Here is a 19073-nt window from a genome sequence, read left to right on the forward strand (position 1 = left end):
CACTCCCCTCCCTTCCTCCTCCTTCATATCCTCCTATTGTTAAACACTATTTGGGGGGGGGGGGGTTAGGGGGTGGGATATAGTATGCTGATTGATAATACAGTGATTTTAATATAAATCAGTATTAAATACATCATGTGTAATTGCTAATACCTGTAATGTTATAAAGAGCCTTGGATGTAGATGCCGTCTGAACAAAATGAAAGCTAGTGTCAATCATTTCTGATGCTGGCAGGAAAAGTCCTGCCAGCAGCTTCTTTTGAGCGGTGAAGGAGCGGTGCTCCTCCACCGCTGCTCCCCATTGAAATCAATGGGGCAGTGCTGTAATACCGCCGGCAAAATGCTGCTATTGCTGCGTATTGCGGGCGGTTTTAATCCTTTCTCGCCCGCTAGCGGGTGGTTAAAAGCGCCCCGCCAGCGGCTAAAATGCGCCGCAAATCCGACGGTGAAAGCCCTCTAAAGCATTTGATTTGTGTAGAATGAAATATACCTGGTCTATGATTCTGACTTCAGCTATCCCTCCCTCCTTCTCTCTGTCCCCATGACAGCCTGAGTTTGTGTAGACCAATTGTCATCTACTGAGCATGCTCCAGTTTCAGTTCCTTTTTAAGATCTTCATTTCCTCCTTTTTCTTATCTGTGCAGCCCATGTCACACATGTGGGGATATACACAGTGGTAAATGACATTCCCCACCCTTCCTCCCCCTCTATGTTCTCTTATTGCTAAACATTATGGGGGGTATAGTACAGTGATTTTAATATAAATCAGTATTAAATATATCAAATGTAATTGCTAATATCTCTAAAGTAAAAAAAAAGAGCCTCGAATGTAGATGGCATCTGAACAGTAAAAGTGAAAGCTAGTGTCAATTATTTCTGACTCCGCCTACACCATATTAATGCACAAAAAATACACATTTGATGTTCAATAAAGATGTATTGGGAGCCACTCTGGCATTTGATTTTGTGTAGCGTGAAACATACTTGGTTGATCCTGCCTTCAGCCGTCCCTCCATCCTTCTCTGTGTCCCCACTGCAGCCTGAGATTGTGTAGACCAAGTGTTGCCCTCTACTGAGCGTGCTCCAGCTTCAGTTCCTTTCTAAGCTCTTAATTTCCATCTTTTTTCTTATCTGTGCAGCTCATGTGACTATAGAGTTACACATGTAAAAAATTGTCTTGAATTAGCTGAAATCTTGGCTTTGTGAGGCCTTAGGCAAATCTGAGACATGAGGCCCCATTCACATCCATAACTGGAAAAATAATTAAAGCGATAAAAATGAACTGCACAAATTGCATATATTAAGAGTTTTAAATTCTATGAACTATGAATTAACAGTTTTTATAGAATTTTCTCTAACCAATTCTTCTTTAATCAAATATATATATTACATATATAATATATATTACACGCACATTTCTCCATTTACATGAAGGTCAGGGTAATATAACCCATCCAGCACAGAGTTCCCCCCATATATCAGAATGTCATTAACAATGTACTGACACCCACAGCGGTTCGCAGAGGGCAGTGTGAATTGCCTGCGGGAGAGATGCGATGCGGGAACCGGCGCTGTAATCGCACTGGTTCCCGCATCACATCAGTGTGAACCCGGACTAATGGACGGGCTGCCACTGCAGGAGATGGTCAAAGACTGCAGGCATGAATGAGCTGAAATTGCACTGCACTCGGGTCACATGTGAATTGCGCAGTGCGCTCAGTTCCCTCCACAGTGCCCTGTGTGTGTCATACAGCTGGGGAGAGATGCCGCCTGCAATGCACAGTGGAACTCGCGGCGTGCAGGAATGGAGACACCCCGCACAAGCCGCTGGCATTGCGGGACTCTGATTCACCGGGAATCCAGGTCGAGAATGGATCATATTGAAGGACGGTTACGGCGAATCATCGAGGTTGCGGTATGGGAAAATTAGGCGGCCGCAAGGCCCCATGTGGGGGCGAGGCCTAAGGCGACCGTCTAATTTGCCTAATTAGAGAGCCGCCTCTGGCTGAAATCCCGCTGGATTCCACTTAAGTAGTGCACGTACTGCAATACCATGTGATCCGGTGCAGGCAAACACACTGTGCTTGCGATCTGCGTTTGGGGTGCTGTTAGGAATACATTGACACCCGCAGTGCATTTTGGAAGTGGTGCGGCAAAAGCACACGGAACCTGAGTTCCGGTATGAACGGGCTCCTACATCAGACTTCCCTCTCGCATAGAAGGTTCACATAAAATCTTGCAGGGGGCCGGAGTTCGGAGTCCCCGCCGTTCTACAGACACATTTTAACACAATTGAGACATTTTCGCGGAATCTCCTAATTTCCATCATAAAACCTGTTAATCTTCCTCATTCCTAATTAGTATGCTACAAAAAACCCGTATTTGAATTTCCCCGACTCGCTGTCTAACAAAGTGCTACTGGAAACATCGGCCGAACGCGCACGTTAACTTTTTTTATTGTAGAACGAGGAACGTCAGGACAGCGATGTTAAGTCATGCGAGAGCATCAAATTATAACGCCGCGTTTTGGTAGGAAAATGATGGTTTTTGCATAGTGATGACATTTCCGTATGGAACAAAAAATAAAAAAAACAACAACTTCTAAATGTCAATTGTCTGACAGAAAATACAATATTCCCTTTACACATTAACAATAGCGGAAAAAATCTTTTATTTTTTTATTCATTAAAGCCGTTCTCTCTTTTTCATTGCTCAATATTCTAATATAATAAGAATGAAATGAGCTACAAAATAATCTGTTCTGGATAACTAGGCGATTCTGTTAGTTATTCTTCAAACACAACCTGCTTCAAGTCTATGCACCAGTGGCAGCCCGTCCATTAGGGGCGCACAGGCATCGCCCCTCCCCCCCCACCCCCCCACACCCAGGGCTGGTGCAAGGATTTTTGACACCCTAGGCGAAACCAGATTTTTCTGCCTCCCCTGGCTCCACCCCCTTTGCCCTGCCCATGTATACCCCAGCTTTTTAATGAAGCGTCCATCAAATGCAGCACCTATCAAATTCAGCCTCACCAGCACCCATCAAATGCAGCCTCACCAGCACCCATCAAATTCAGCCTCATAAGCGCCCATCATATGCACCCTCACCAGCGTCCATCAAATGCAGCCTCACCAGCACCCATCAAATGCAGCCTCACCAGCACCCATCAAATGCAACCTCACCAGCACCCATCAAATGCAGCCTCACCAGCACCCACCAAATGCAGCCTCACCAGCGCCCATCAAATTCAGCCTCACCAGCGCCCATCAAATTCAGCCTCACCAGCGCCCATCAAATACAGCCTCACCAGCACCCATCAAATGTAGCCTCACCAGCTCCCATCAAATTCAGCCTCACCAGCTCCCATCAAATTTAGCCTCACCAGCGTCCATCAAATTCAGCCTCACCAGCGCCTATTAAATGCAGCCTCACCAGCGCCCATCAAATTCAGCCTCACCAGCGCCCATCAAATTCAGCCTCACCAGCTCCCATCAAATGCAGCCTCACCAGCTCCCATCAAATGCAGCCTACCAGAAACCATCAATGCAGCCTACCAGCGCCCATCAATGCAGCTTTTTACGGCGCCCATCAATGCAGCCTACCAGCACCCATCAATGCAGCTGACCAGCGCCCATCAATGCAGTCTACCAGTGCCCATCAATGCAGCCTACCAGCGCCCATCAATGCAGCCTACCAGCGCCTATCAATGCAGCCTACCAGCGCCCATCAATGCAGCCTACCAGCACCCATCAATGCAGCCTACCAGCACCCATCAATGCAGCCTACCAGCACCCATCAATGCAGCCTACCAGCACCCATCAATGCAGCCTACCAGCGCCCATCAATGCAGCCTACCAGTTTCCATCAATTAATGTTTGCTTGCTTTCATTCATTCGGGAGTTGAGGCACGAATACAGTCCTCCACCACCACTGCGCCTCTGACACTATGTGCGATAGGAGCGGCGGCTGCCTGCTAATGCTGAGACTTAGTTGCTTGCTGCAGAGAGAAGAAAGTAGGAACACCAGTGGCCAGGCACCCTAGGCGGCACACAGAGTTTTGTGGCGGGAAAGTTTAGTGACAGAAAAAAAAACCCCACTAAGTGCGTGTTTTGGAGCAGCAGCGTTTTTTATTTTCTCCCTAAACTGTGAGCAATTAGCAATTTTAGTTCAGGAGAGGAGCTGGTACAAGTGCAAGAACTAAAGGCAGGGCTGGAGCTCACCATGAGGGCACTGACCATTCAGAATCGATCTGGTCCATCCCAGAAGTGCTGCACAGAGAAGAGGGAAAGGAGCGCGGGGGGGGGGAAGATTTGCTGCACTGACAGCTCAGGATCATTGGAGGTAAGTACAGCAAGGACTGGTAGGGTTGGAGAGGGCGCACGGTGTTAGTTCACCTTCCACTCCCCGGCATGGTATCCTAGGTGTTCCTGCACACAGAGGCTTTTAGCAGAGTTTTGTGGCGGGAGAGTATAGTGACAGTGTGCAATAGAAGCTGCATCAAGTCTGATAGAGCCGGTCTCATTTCTTGACAGGATGCCATCCAGCATCATCTAGCTCTTTCCTCCCCAGCCTGACTTGTCCCTGGATTTCAGGTCTTCCATGTGACACATCTCTGCATTTGTCTATAAAAAAAAAAAAGTCTTAATTTTCCGTGAATCTTTTTTTTTTTTTTTTTCAATATAACAGATGGATTTCCTATCCACCCTTTTATTTCCTGTGGTCTGCAAACCACGTGACCACTCTTCTCTTCTATTCGCTGCCTTATTAAATACTCCCACATGGAAAAAAGGCCATCACGTATCAAAATGACTCTTTAAACGTCTGAGCTATTATCAGCTTATTAAACATACACTGCGCAGAATGGATTTTGAATTATTCCCGAATATTACTGATAATTTCAAATGGGTGTATAATGCCGTAATGACTGACATGCATCGCATATTCATTCGGATTTTAGCATAATACTTGTGCCGGGATATTAACATGAACATTTGGCGTAGTGAGCAGGAGAGAAGGACCGGGGGGAACATCTGTGACTGTAAAATGAAATGCAGAACGCGTTGATAGGAATGGGAGCCCGGCTCATTCCAGCCTCTATTACTTGCATGACTATTGTGTCCAATGCAATCTGCCGGAATCGAGGTTGTCACTGAGAAGAGCCGCTCCAATGTGTCGCCCTTTGATACGTTGACTTAGCGGTGTTTTGCTGCCTGATTGACATTCACTTGGCTCTGCGCTCACTTTAATATTCTTTTGTCAGTTTTTTTTGACAATATTTCAATCACCTTTTTTTTCATAATTCACTGGATGCAAATACGCCAACTTCCGCAAGTTCGCCAAATCAGTTGTGACAGAAGTAAAAAGGAACGGTACAAATGCTATCCTTATCCTGCGTACGCGCAACCGGACTTTCCGGCAGAATAGGTCAGACCGAATCATTCTGTCGGATCGTGTGTGGGATAGTCCGATCGTTTTTCTTTAAAAAAAAATTCAGACGGACCTAGAAATAGAACATGTTTCAAATCTGTCCGATGGGCTCAATTCCTATCGGGAAAATCGTTCGTCTGTGTGCTGGTCCGACGGACCAAATACGACACAAGGGAAGCTATTGGCTACTGGCTATTGAACTTACTTTTTTTAGTCCCGTCTTACGTCATCACGTTCAAAACGAACGGACTTTCGAACGGACTTCAGTCCATTCGTTTGGAAGTCCGTCGTAACTCCATTTGTTCGGAAGACGTCTGACCTTTTCTGTCCGGAAAGTCCGGTTGCGTGTAAGGTTTCTCTTCAGCCATGGCGACATTATTTCTACCCATTGGGCAGATTTTGGAAATATATGGTATAGTTTTATATATATTTAAATTATATATAATATATATATATATATATATATATATATATATATATATTTCACACATTTTATATTTATATACAGTACTGTAAAAAAAAAAAAAATATATATATATATATGTGTATATGTATATATATATATATGTATATATATATATATATATATATATATATATATATATATATATATATATATATATATATATATATATATATATATATATATATATATATAAAAAGAAGGCCAGCATGGTGGTCTGAATTTATGGGTTATGGGAAAGTCCGGTTGCGTGTAAGGTTTCTCTTCAGCGATGGCGACATTATTTCCACCCATTGGGCAGATTTTGGAAATATATGATTTAGTTTTATATATATTTAATTTATATATATATATATATATATATATATATATATATATATATATATATATATTTCACACATTTATATATTTATATACAGTACTGTAAAAAAAAAAAATATATATATATATATATATATATATATATATATATATATATACTGTATAAGAGAAGGCCAGCATGGTGGTCTGAATTTATGGGTTATGGGAGGAGTCTGGGGGGTTATTTAGGCAGCCCACTCACCTGTATCCCTTGTCGGTTCCGGTGCATGATACCCTCCCACCCATTCCCCTTTTTCAGGGCACCTCCTTGCACATTCCTCTCCTACAATTACCCATTACTTATATTGGGTTTGCCCCCTTTCTTGGCATTCCGACCAGCCGACCAGGGCACACCTCAGGTCTAGGTTGTGTTGTAAGTCTTGTGGCATCTTTATGTGCTTCCATATCTGTCTCGGAGGAAGGACTACCACCATAAATATATGTATATTGTAACATTGGGGGTTGTTTAGCTCTCGTAGTAGATGCTTTTGCCAGTGATTCAAGCCAGTCAGGAACTATATTTTAAGGCATGGTAGCCCATTTTTATGATAAAGGCAAATAAAGGTCCATAACATAATGGTTTCCCACACGGGGGTTTTTCTCCAACAGATACACACAACGGGAAATAAAAGCCTCCCTGGCTCTCTGTAGCAATACTTCTGCTCTTTATCCTGGTCACATAGACCACTGGCTCCTTCACTGTGGAAGGCTTTACTTTAGCACCCGCAACTCCGCTCTGGCCTTAGTCCTCAGGTCGTTTCACTGCCTCTTGTAGTCACACATGTTCTGGCTCTTCCTGCAGCCCCTCTGACTCCTGGAATCCTCCTGTCTCTTGGTGTGTAGCAGACAGGGAGCCCTGAGGTATTCCCATAAACTCATTCTTTTATTTTTATTTCAGTTATTTATATAGCGCCATCAATTTAAGCAGCACTTTACATACACATTGTACATTCACATCAGTCCCTACCCTCAAGGAGCTTACAATCTAAGGTCCCTCACTTGCATTCATATATATTAGGGACATTTTAGACAGGATCCAATTAACCTACTGGCATGTCTTTGGAGTGTTGGAGGAAACTGGAGTACCCGGAGGAAACTCACACAGGCACAGGGAGAACATGCAAACTTCAGGCAGGTAGTCTCATGGTTGGGATTTGAACCAGCGACCCTTCTTCCTGCTAGGTGAAAGTGCTACCCACTACACCACTGTGCCACCCATTATAAGGGCTGTGCTCACCTGAGCACACACCCTGCTGGTCATCTACAAAATCTGGACACAGGGTTGGAGATCCCGTCCCACCCAAGACACTGTGGAATCTCCAAACTACAGAGCCCCATGCCGGAATACCAAAATCTGGAGAAAGCCATGAAAGCAGTTTTCTCCAGTCCACATCTATGTTCTGCAGTCTTGCACCAAGCAAATGAGCACACCCTGTGCCCCCCAAACTACCTATTTTAGCATGACAGCATCTCCTATATACACACATATATATATACACAGTGGGGAAAATAATTATTTGATCACCTGCAGATTTTGTACATTTACCCGTTTACAAATAAATTAAGGGTCTATAATTTTGATCAGAGGTGTACTTTAAATGACAAAATATCAACCAAAAAAAAAACAAAAAAAAAAACACACGATACAAATGTTATACAAATGCAGTTCAGTGAGTAAAATAAGTATTTGATCCCCAAGCAAAACATGACTTAGTACTTGGTGGAGAAACCCTTGTTGGCAAGCACAGAGGTCAGACGTTTCTTGTAGTTGGTGACCAGGTTTGCACACATCTCAGGAGGGATTTTGGTCCACTCTTCTTTACAGATCTTCTCTAAATCCTTAAGGTTTCTTAGCTGTCTCTTGCCAACTCAAAGTTTCAGCTCCCTCCATAAAATTTCTATGGGATTAAGGTCTGGAGACTGACTAGGCCACTCCATGACCCTAATGTGCTTCTTCTTAAGCCATCCCTTGGTTGCCTTGGCGGTATGTTTTTGGGTCATTGTCATGCTGGAAGACCCATCCAGGACCCATCTTCAGTATTCTGTCTGAAGGGAGAAGGTTCTCATCCAAAAGTTTTCAATACATGGCCCTGTCTATTGGCCCCTCAATGTAGCAAAGTCGGCCTGTACCTTTGGCAGAGAAACAGCCCCAAAGTATAATATTTCCACCTCCGTGCTTGACTGTAGGTATGGTGTTCTTAGGGTCATAGCCAGTATTTTTACCTCCAAACACAGCCAGTCCAAGCACAGAGGCAGAATGTAGCAGGCCAGGCAATTGCAAGGTGTTCGGGAAGGCTTTTTGTAGACACAGGGGTATTCTTGAGTCAGAGCAACGCACGGGGGCACAATTGAAGACACAGGTGCTCACACTTAGAGACAGGAGGGTTCTAGGGTGCTAACTGGAGACACAGGAGTGTTCAAGGGTCATAAGGGACACTGTGAACTCAAGCACAACAGGAAACACTGGAGACACAGGAGTGCATAAGGGACACAAGGGACACTGGAGACACAGGAGCACACACAGGTCACAGGCGACACTAGAGACACAGGAGTTACAGGGGACTCTGGAGACACAGGAGTGCTGAAGGGTCACATGGCACTCTGGAGACACCAGAGCACACAGGAGCGCTCAGGGGTCACAAGGGACTCTGGAGACACAGGGGTGCTCAGAGGATGCAGGAGAGCACAGAGGACACTGGAGACACAGGAATGTATAGGAGTCACAGAGGACACTGGAGACACAGGCAGCACAGGGGTTACTGGAGACACAAGGGCCACAGGGGATACTGGAGACACAGGAGTGCACAGGGGTCAGAGGGGACACTGGAGACACAGGCAGCACAGAGATCAATGGGATAACTTGAGACAGGAACTGAGTACTGCACTTAGAGATACAGAGACGATCAGGGGCCAAATGGAGACACAGGAGTAGCCAGAGGTCACATGATCACTGGATACGCAGGAGGCACTAGAGACGCAGGAGCACACAGGGGTTATTGGAAACACAGATGGGGTCACTGAAAGTATGGAGACAGGCACTGAGGATTGCAGTGTGGGGCCTGGCTTAGGCATAGTGAGCGTAGGGTTGCCACCTTTTCTTCAAGTCAAACCCGAACACTTTAGCGGCACACAGAATTTTTTATTTTTTTTAATATAAACTATACATATATTTTGCTATTAAATAGCATTTCTAATCATATGAAGTTAATAACAAGAGTCCCAATTTACATCAGAGTCCACAGAGTTCTCCTTTTACATTTAAACTCGCAGAGTTCCCTTTCACTGTAAGGGGGGATTCTGCAGACTCTGATGTAAGGGAGAACTATGGGGACTCTGACATAAGGGATGCTCTGGGAACCCTGATCTAAGGGGGAACACTGAGAACTCTGATGTACGGAGAGGACTCTGATGTTAGAGGGAACATTGTGGCTTTGGTGTAAGGGAGAACTCTGATGTAAGGAGTGCTCTGAGAACCCTGTTTTACCTTAGTGTACTCACTCAGAGGCAGGAGAGAGAAGGTGGGAGACTTCAGTCACAAACAGGGATGGATGGTGAGCTCACTTACCCCTTGGCAGTCAGCACCTTTCATTCAGATGTCTCTGAGGCTGTCTCTGATGTCTCCCCCACTTTTCCAAAGCACATCCCTGTGGATTGGAGTGTGGACAGAGGGGTAGGAGAGGGAGGAAGAGGTGCAGATCGAGCCCTCGCTCCTCTCCCATCTGTACATGTATTTGGGGGGGGGATTGTTAATAATGGCTTTGGGCAGTGTGAAAGAGAGTGTAACAGACACTCTCAGCTTAGACAACTGCAGCCAGCAACCCTTCTGGGAAGCCATAGTCCAGCCTGAATAATGTGTCCGGGTTTCAGGCAGGCTGAAACCCGGACGCATGATGCCAAACCCGAACTGTCCGGGTGAATCCTGGACAGGTGGTAACCCTAAGTGAGCGATAAGCAATATGTCACCTAGCCCTCAAGTGAGCGCCACTCAGGAGAGCTTTCTCCTGATTGGTCATAGTGCACTTCAGGCGGAACTGGGAAGTGGCAGTGGCCATGTGTAACGACTGGATCCCTGTAGATGTGAGTGTAGCAGGAAGTATCCACCTAACCAGAACACAGACAGTAATAAAAACCTGACCTCTGTCTAAAGCTAAAAATAAAATCGCCTTTTCATAAACTTTAATGACAGAGTGTAAAAAAAAAAAAGGTTCAAGGCTGTATTTGTTAGTTGTATGAATCTATCATGGAAGATTGTTATCAAAGTCAAAAATCTATCCTTTAAACAAACCATTGTAAATTTTCTTAGAAGTTGATGAAACCCAAGTAGAGCAGGATTTGGAAATTCTGTGGATTTTGTTGTCTTAATGGTCATAACAAGATAATTTGTTTAATATCAAATTGTAATTCTTTGATAGCACCTTTAATGTCACCACTGTTTGGAAACTAGAGATTTTTTTTCCCCTCCACACAATCAATACAACAATCAGCCGGCTGCATTACCCAGGATCATACAGCTAAAGTCCCCTAATACCAGCTATTTGGAAGCATTATCCCATAATCCACCACACTTGATAAGGAATAAAAAATCCTTCTTTTACTTCTTCTTTATGTCCAAGTCTGAAAATCGAACAAGACAATCAGGGTGGATGTTTTATTTCAGAATAATCCACCATAGTATCATCATCTGACCGGCTAGTGGTTTTCATTGACTGAATTGATGTGTATTTTTTTTTAAGTAGATTTTATGAAAAAATACATTCTAACAGCCCAAATCAAGGTGCCCCCATGGCTATTGTAGAGTAATGACCTGAAAACATGAGCTTTGGTCTTCAAAGTCTTGCCTCCAGGCATGTACTGGCCATTGGGACTACCGGGAGTTTCCCGGTGGGCCGATGGCTCAGTGGGCCACTCTGATGTAAGGGGGCTGCTGATAGGACACTCTGATGTAAGGGGGTGCTGATGGGACACTCTGATATAAGGGGGCTGGTGATGGGACACTCTGATGTAAGGGGGCTGGTAATGGGACACTCTGATGTAAGGGGGCTGCTGATGGGACTCTGATGTAAGGGGGCTGGTGATGGGACACTCTGATGTAAGGGGGCTGCTGATGGGACTCTGATGTAAGGGGGCTGGTGATGGGACACTCTGATGTAAGGGGGCTGGTGATGGGACTCTGATGTAAGGGGGCTGCTGATGGGACTCTGATGTAAGGGGGCTGCTGATGGAACACTCTGATGTAAGGGGGCTGCTCATGGGACACTCTGTTGTAAGGGGGCTGGTAATGGGACACTCTGATGTAAGGGAGTGCTGATGGGACACTCAAAATGTAAGTGGGCCGGTCTGGATGAAGTCCAGGGCCAAATTTCTGTCCCAGTCCAGCCCTGCTTGCCTCGTTCGTTCTATGTTGCTTCGGCATTGAGAATGCCAAACTGATAAAGGTTTTCACGTGTCTCCACTGGAGAGTTCCTCTCAGTTCTATGATAAATACAACTTTGATAGGACAGGAAGTCATGAAAAATCCCTCTAACAGAGACAAGAGGGGTAATAAAAGTGCAACAGAGAATGGAACCATCCCCCTCTTTTTTTTTTTAACTAAAAAATAAATAATACAATTGACTTGTGGGAAACGTTCATTCCTCATTTTGTTTCTTTTCTAAACTCTCCATTTCTTTTAAAAAGTTTGTGTTTAGGATATTACGTTTTCTTTTTTTTTTATTTCCGTAGATCCTTCATCATCACCATGCAGTACACGAAATCTCATACATCGCCAAGGACATTACAGACCATCGGGCATTTGGATATGTATGCGGGAAGGAAGGAAACCACAGATTTGTGGCAATAAAAACTGCTCAGGCGGTAAGTGTATTACTTTGTGTTTTTCATCCATTTCCACCTCTTGTAAATGGAATTTCAGTAAATGTGCGAAATCCAAATTGACTTCTTCACCAGCTATTAGTGCACCGACTGCAGGTCTACCTGAATGTAAAACCCAAAATATCTCATAGCTAGGATATGGGGTTACCACATCTTCACTGGTTCCATGCAAATATGTTCTTCTCCTGAATGAATACTAAATGTAATAGAATACAATGCATCCATATGAGATGATATGAGATGTTGATGATCCCTAGTGAATGGATAGGCTGCATTCTCAGTGATGTCATCGGTCTCTAGTGCATGGATAGGCTGCATTCTCAGTGATGTTGCCGGTCTCTAGTGCATGGATAGGCTGCATTCTCAGTGATGTCACTGGTCTCTAGTGAATGGATAGGCTGCATTCTCAGTGATGTCACTGGTCTCTAGTGAATGGATAGGCTGCATTCTCAGTGATGTTGCCGGTCTCTAGTGAATGGATAGGCTGCATTTTCAGTGATGTCATCGGTCTCTAGTGAATGGATAGGCTGCATTCTCAATGATGTCATCGGTCTCTAGTGAATGGATAGGCTGCATTCTCAGTGATGTCATCGGTCTCTAGTGAATGGATAGGCTGCATTCTCAGTGATGTCACCGGTCTCCAGTGAATTTATAGGCTGCATTCTCAGTGATGTCACCGGTCTCTAGTGAATGGATAGGCTGCTTTCTTAGTGATGTCACCGGTCTCTAGTGAATGGATAGGCTGCTTTCTCAGTGATGTCACTCGTCTCTTGTGAATGGATAAGTTGCATTCTCAGTGATGTCACTCGTCTCTTGTGAATGGATAAGTTGCATTCTCAGTGATGTCACATGTCTCTATTGGTTGGAATGGTTGCATTCTCAGTGATGTCACCAGTCTCTACTGAATGAATAGGTTGCATTCTCAGTGATGTCCCCAATCTCTAGCGAATGGATAGTCTGCATTCTTAGTGATGTCCCCGGTATCCAGTGAATGGATAGGCTGCATTCTCAGTGATGTCACCAGTCTCTAGTGAATGGATAGGCTGCATTCTCACTGATGTCACCGGTCTCTAGTGAATGGATAGGCTGCTTTCTTAGTGATGTCACCGGTCTCTAGTGAATGGATAGGCTGCTTTCTCAGTGATGTCACTCGTCTCTTGTGAATGGATAAGTTGCATTCTCAGTGATGTCACATGTCTCTATTGGTTGGAATGGTTGCATTCTCAGTGATGTCACCAGTCTCTACTGAATGAATAGGTTGCATTCTCAGTGATGTCCCCAATCTCTAGTGAATGGATAGTCTGCATTCTTAGTGATGTCCCCGGTATCCAGTGAATGGATAGGCTGCATTCTCAGTGATGTCACCAGTCTCTAGTGAATGGATTGGTTGCATTCTCAGTGATGTCACCAGTCTCTAGTGAATGGATTGGTTGCATTCTCAGTGATGTCACCGGTCTCTAGTGAATGGATAGGCTGTATTCTCAGTGATGTCACCGCTCTTCAGTGAATAAATAGGCTGCATTCTCAGTGATGTCATCGGTCTCTAGTGAATGGATAGGCTCCATTCTCAGTGATGTCAATAGTCTCTAGTGAATGTATTGGCTGCATTCTCAGTGATATTGATGGCCTCTAGTAAATGGATAGGCTGTATTCTCCAGGATGTCACCAGTCTCTACTGAATGGATAGGCTGCATTCTCCGTGATTTTCTGTATTGCACAGTGTTTCTATTTATATTTTATGTGGCTCTTTTTTCTATACTATAATGTAAGCTGAGTGCAGTATTTGGTGTTTCAGTGTCATTTATCAGAGGCAGAGAAAAAATTCCGATCGCATTATGCAGAAAAGGTTCCTAGGATAAAAAATACACACTTGCCTGGTCTATTTTCATCTTATTTCTGAACCCACTTCATATTTTATCACAAAATCCTTAAACATGAGCCAGGGAAAGAGATGCATAAATGTATGCACTGTCAGTAGAAGATGCGTTTCCTTCACCCTCTCTTGATAAATCTCTTCCTTGGGAAAGTTTGATCTTCATGCTAAACGTGGCGGTGTAGCAAGTCCCTGATTATGCCAAAGAGTCAGGCGCTATTTAGAATCCGCGTTGTTTTTGCCGCTGTCAGGAGTGAAATAGATGAAATCCTGACGGAAAACTAATTTCAAACTCTGTCCTTCGATTTCAGGCCGAGCCAGTCATTTTGGATTTGCGAGATTTGTTCCAGCTTATCTACGAGCTGAAGCAGAGGGAGGAAATGGAAAAGAAGGCACAAAAGGATAAACAGTGCGAGCAGGCCGTATATCAGGTACCTACGTTGTCTCGCGGAGCATTTTTATTCGGTCGGCGGCAAAGCTTATACTCTTTAACATAAGGCGCTAGCGTGATTTTTTTTATATTAGGGTGACTAAATAATTTTTACGAAATGAGAAAAATTGTATCTGTTGCTATTGGATAATTAAGCTTGTGTCGCCTACGTGATGCATATGTGGGGCAGCAGAGAGGGTGAGCTTAAATGCCCACACGCCACACATATACATCCATGGATGGCCGAGATGTCTGTGCTGAGAGCATGCTCATAGCACAGTGACCGAGCTGTCATAAACCGGCTCTCTGTTTCTAGTCATTATCGAGAGCCAGCAGGATATGCTCCAAATCATGTGAGCGCTGTGCCAGCCAATCACAGTTATCATGTGATCAGGAAGTCCTGTGTAGCCCCTGGGCATATAGACCTCTGTAAAGGAATGCTGGGGCAGAGAGGGAAGGGTTTAAATTTGTACATTTTTGCAATACAAGCACATTTTTTCACGTTTTATCCCTTTTCTATCTTCATCTACCAGAACCTAACTTCCAAGTTCCTATAGTGAGCTGCCAACAATGACTCTGCTATGCTGAAATACCAAGCAGTGTTGTCAGTCTTCTCCATAAGATAGGATGTTTTCTGTTGTCCACCAGAAGATATTTTAACCCCTTTTGCCCCCAACCCAGCATCCCTTTTAAAGGGTCTGAATACTTGGGGAGAGCAGAAAGGATTAGTGATCATGTGACCAATGTGTTTGGCTGTAAAAGTGGTCACATGATCTGGAGCTGATCCTGGCAGCTCTGTGTCAAGGTCAGGGGTCAGACTCAGAGATCCATAGCTATAGCAGTAGAGAGGCTCCCACTGGCCGCCTGGATAAGTGCAGCTGTGGCTCACCTTGGCAGAAGATTTGGGCTCATCCAAGGTGTGGGGTATAATCAGAGCTCCCAATAATGAAGATGGGTTTTGCTGCATGTTAGTACCAGGTCGTGGTCCTCAGATAACCCCACCAGAAGGTGAGCAAGCCAGGGTCCAATAGCAGATATAGCAGGTGGGGATCAAGCAGAAGCATAGTCGGTAAACAAAGTTTGGTAACAAGTGGTCGCAGATGGGATCAAGCAGAAGTGTAGTCAAGGAACAAGCATGGCAGAAGGAGTGGCAAGAATTAGATATTGGCTGGAGAGAGCACAATAATCTATGGGAGCACTCGATGGGGAGGAGGAGCCAAGAGTGCCGGTGTGGGACCCGAGAAGAAGAGGATCATGGCATCTCTGTGCAAAATCATTACACAGAGCAGGTAAGTATGACTTTTCTTCGATATTTTATTTAACAAAAAATAAAGCTTTACAATTACTTTAATCAGCTGGAATAAATTTGAAACTGGTATATCAGTTAGGGGAGAGGGAGTTATCCCTTTTAAAGTCTGTTTACTTTTAGGATATTCACATTATTTGTGGATTTATCACAAAAACAGAATTCTAAATCTCTCACTGGTTACAGCAAAGGTTTTTTGTGTAAATATTTGTAAAGTTTTGTTATAGTACAGTCGATCCTATTCATTCATTGGAGGAATTTTTGTTTCTTTTTATGCCTTCTAGCCATAATTTTCTGGGTTATACTTTAGGCTCGGTTCACACCAGACGCGGCACGACTTGCCGCGCCGCGACCTCAGCGGCGACTTGCAAAATGACTTCTGTATAGAAGTCAATGCAAGTCGCCCGAGGTCGCCGCAAAAGTAGTACAGGAACCTTTTTTCTAAGTCGGAGTGACTCGAGTCGCTCCTACTAGAACGGTTCCGTAGTACAGAACGGGGGCGACTTGTCAGGTCGCAGCGCGGCAAGTTGTGCCGCGTCTGGTGTGAACCGAGCCTTAATGTAATAAAAATAATAGTAATAGTAAAATGGTAAATATTTTAACTGAAATGTGAAATTAGATCTTGCCAGAAGCTAAAAGGGGCAAGTTGAGTTTACCTATTGGGTATTTCTCTCATTCAGTATGGTGAAAGTATTGCTATGATAATTTGTTAAAGCAGGGTATGTGTATACAGTTGTTTTTCGTTGCACCAGCGGGTTAAATAAGTATGAGTATCCAGGTTAACTAAATGGTTGTTTTTATTGGTATTAAGAGAAAGACCAGAAGGAACTCAACCCAGGGACATGCTGCTGGCTGTGGTTGTCTATAAAGGGAAACTGTAAATTGGAATAGGTTTTATCATCTGTCAGATCACTTTCCCTCTCAATAGTAGAAGTCCATACACATTAGCGCCAAGATCACCTGTCTGGATATTTCATGTCTATATTCAGGCAAAGCGCTTGATCTTATAGAGAAGTTAAAAATATTGTTAGTGGTACAGTAATGGGTGCAAGATATGATCCACGTGGAGCCTTAATGGGCATGTAAATCATCCCTAATGATATGATGATGTGTTGTCTATGTTGATATATGTATTTTTATATTCCTATGCTCTAATGGTTGCTGTAGGTATAAAAAAAATCAATCTATCGATATGCTTGGATCTGAAATCTTGTCCCAACTGCGCCTATCCTGTCCTTCACTCCAATTGCAGTTTTTATTCTTATGCCTTTTATTTCCCGTTCCTTTCTTACTTCTGCTTGGCTTGATTCAGACTATTTTGGAAGAAGATGTAGAAGATCCCGTATATCAGGTAAATGCATCTAACACGCATGTGCTCACTACTGAAAGTCGCTAAATCAGTGAAAACCCTACTTGTACTTGTTTGTCTATAATGCCTACTCTTTACTTTTGCTAAATTACTGTCTGCTGTTTAGATTTGATTTTTAAATTACCTAAATTGTACTCTTGTTAGGTAACATGGGATTATGGAAAATTGTATAATTTCTGTTCAGTTAACCTAATCCTAAATCGATACAAGTATTTATTTTAAAAAAAAGGAATATATATTGCTACAACAAGCATTTTTTTGGGGTGTACACTGGTTTTGTTTTTATTTTTAATATTTATTGTGGTCGAGATTTAAAAATCAATAAAAAGTAAGACATGTTGCATATTCATTTTATTAATTTCTCCTTTTGAGCCATCAGGTAGAGCTTTAGGCTCCTTTAAAAATGTTTATCTATTTGTCCCTTTGTTGAAAAAAACTGTTGTATACAGAGCTCAATTGCTAAAGCTGAATCTTTACCTACAAAGGTGGATGGATGAATCATCACAGTGACTCATCCCTTTTCAGATGGCTCAGTTCTAGGTTTTATTGAGCGCCATTCTGCCGGAAAGAGAATCATTACAGCAGTACTTTCTTTTTGCCTAACCCATAGTGCTTTGGGGATCCTTGTCATGTATTAAATGTTTATTTGTAAAACAAAGAATGTATACATATAGAAAAAATATGACCCAAAACCATAATAGTTTCTTTTTAACATTTTCTGTGAACGCAGGGGTAATGAGATTGAAGCATGCCTCTTTCTAGAACACTCTGACTGATCATGTGAGTAAAGTAGACAGTCCCTCCCACTCTGGAGGGAGGAAATTACTGGGCTACCCGTAAACTATTTGCAATGAAATTACCTAAATCTCTGCAATGTATATAGATGACCCAAAGAGAATTGTTGTAATACATTTGTCATACATTATTTATTTATTTTTTAATTGCATTTTCTTTTCATTATTTTCAATCTCATCTTTATAGTAATCTGCTTATTTAAGCCTAGGGGGCATAGAAAAGAAGATTTTTCTTACCCAATCCTCTGGCAGTAGGGCTGCTGTTGGAAATCATGGGGCCCCATACAGCCTACCTTTTGGGGCCCCTTTTACCCGCCTTTGACCCCAACCCTGGCCCCTCCCCTGTCCCGGCTTTGAACATGTAATAGAATGAGCCATGACAGGTCCTCTTTATGGGGAGATCTGGGGTCTATTAGACCCCAGATCTTTCCTCTAGCCTTCAAAGCATGTGATCATACTGAGATTTCTGCTCCTACAGGGCTTTAGAAAGCCCTGTTTGTTATTTTGCAGAAATGAAGTGTAAAGGTGCCTGGGCCCCCCTGTTGAGCTGATAGGGCTGGGCCCGGTACAACAGGACTGGTTGTACTGCCTTATGTCTGGCACAGTCCAATGGAAAGGAGCCGAAGATAGGGTAAATTAAATTGCCTTTACCCCTAGAATATACAAGTGCCGTGCAATGCAGCCCCACTCCCAGGGAGATTTTTTCAGATTTACCAGTTGGGCTTAAAGTGGTTCTAATGGCTTAAAAGAGAAGGTCGGCATTTTTTTTGTAAAGAATCGTACCTACCTAGGTGGATGCAGCATTGCTGCATCTGTCCCCTTCCGGCTCTAAGACTTAGAACCGAGTGATCAAAGACCGCTGATCGCTCGGTTCTCAGTGCTTCATGAGCAGCAAGCTGGTGACTGTCAATCACAGACTCTCTGCCCTGCCCCCACGCCCCCCCCCCCCCCCCCCACAGTGGGAGCGGCCAGCTCAGGCTCTCAGTAGGTCACTGAGAGGCTGAGCCAGGTGCCGGTCCAGGGTTGTGAGTAGATCCCGACCATATAGTCATGATCTTTCCCCAGCCTGGACCGGCTCTGTGACATCAGCATACAGCGGGCTTCAGCCTACTGTCTGCTGAAAACGAACTGCACTCCTGTGATCCACAGAAGTACAGCCAAATGAGCTTTCTCCGTACT

The 19073-nt window shown here is 43.8% G+C and overlaps 1 protein-coding gene across 20 annotated transcripts in view; it reads left to right on the top strand.

Moving 5' to 3' along the window:
* The window catches only part of DAB1 (DAB adaptor protein 1), a 1102825-nt gene that overhangs the window by 923426 nt on the left and 160326 nt on the right, over nucleotides 1-19073 (top strand). For 14 of the 20 annotated variants that reach the window (XM_077450623.1, XM_077450628.1, XM_077450632.1 and 11 more), the window contains 3 exons: nucleotides 11973-12104; nucleotides 14307-14426; nucleotides 17044-17082. In XM_077450623.1, coding sequence (XP_077306749.1) covers nucleotides 11973-12104; nucleotides 14307-14426; nucleotides 17044-17082 — 291 coding nt within the window. The remainder of the gene's footprint in view (nucleotides 1-11972; nucleotides 12105-14306; nucleotides 14427-17043; nucleotides 17083-19073) is intronic. The other 6 variants (XM_077450620.1, XM_077450634.1, XM_077450625.1 and 3 more) reach the window with 1 other exon arrangement.

Source organism: Lithobates pipiens, unplaced genomic scaffold (genome assembly GCF_037356315.1).
Source record: "Lithobates pipiens isolate NorthernLeopardFrog02 unplaced genomic scaffold, aLitPip1_a1.2 Scaffold_23, whole genome shotgun sequence".
NCBI classification, from domain to species: domain Eukaryota; kingdom Metazoa; phylum Chordata; class Amphibia; order Anura; family Ranidae; genus Lithobates; species Lithobates pipiens.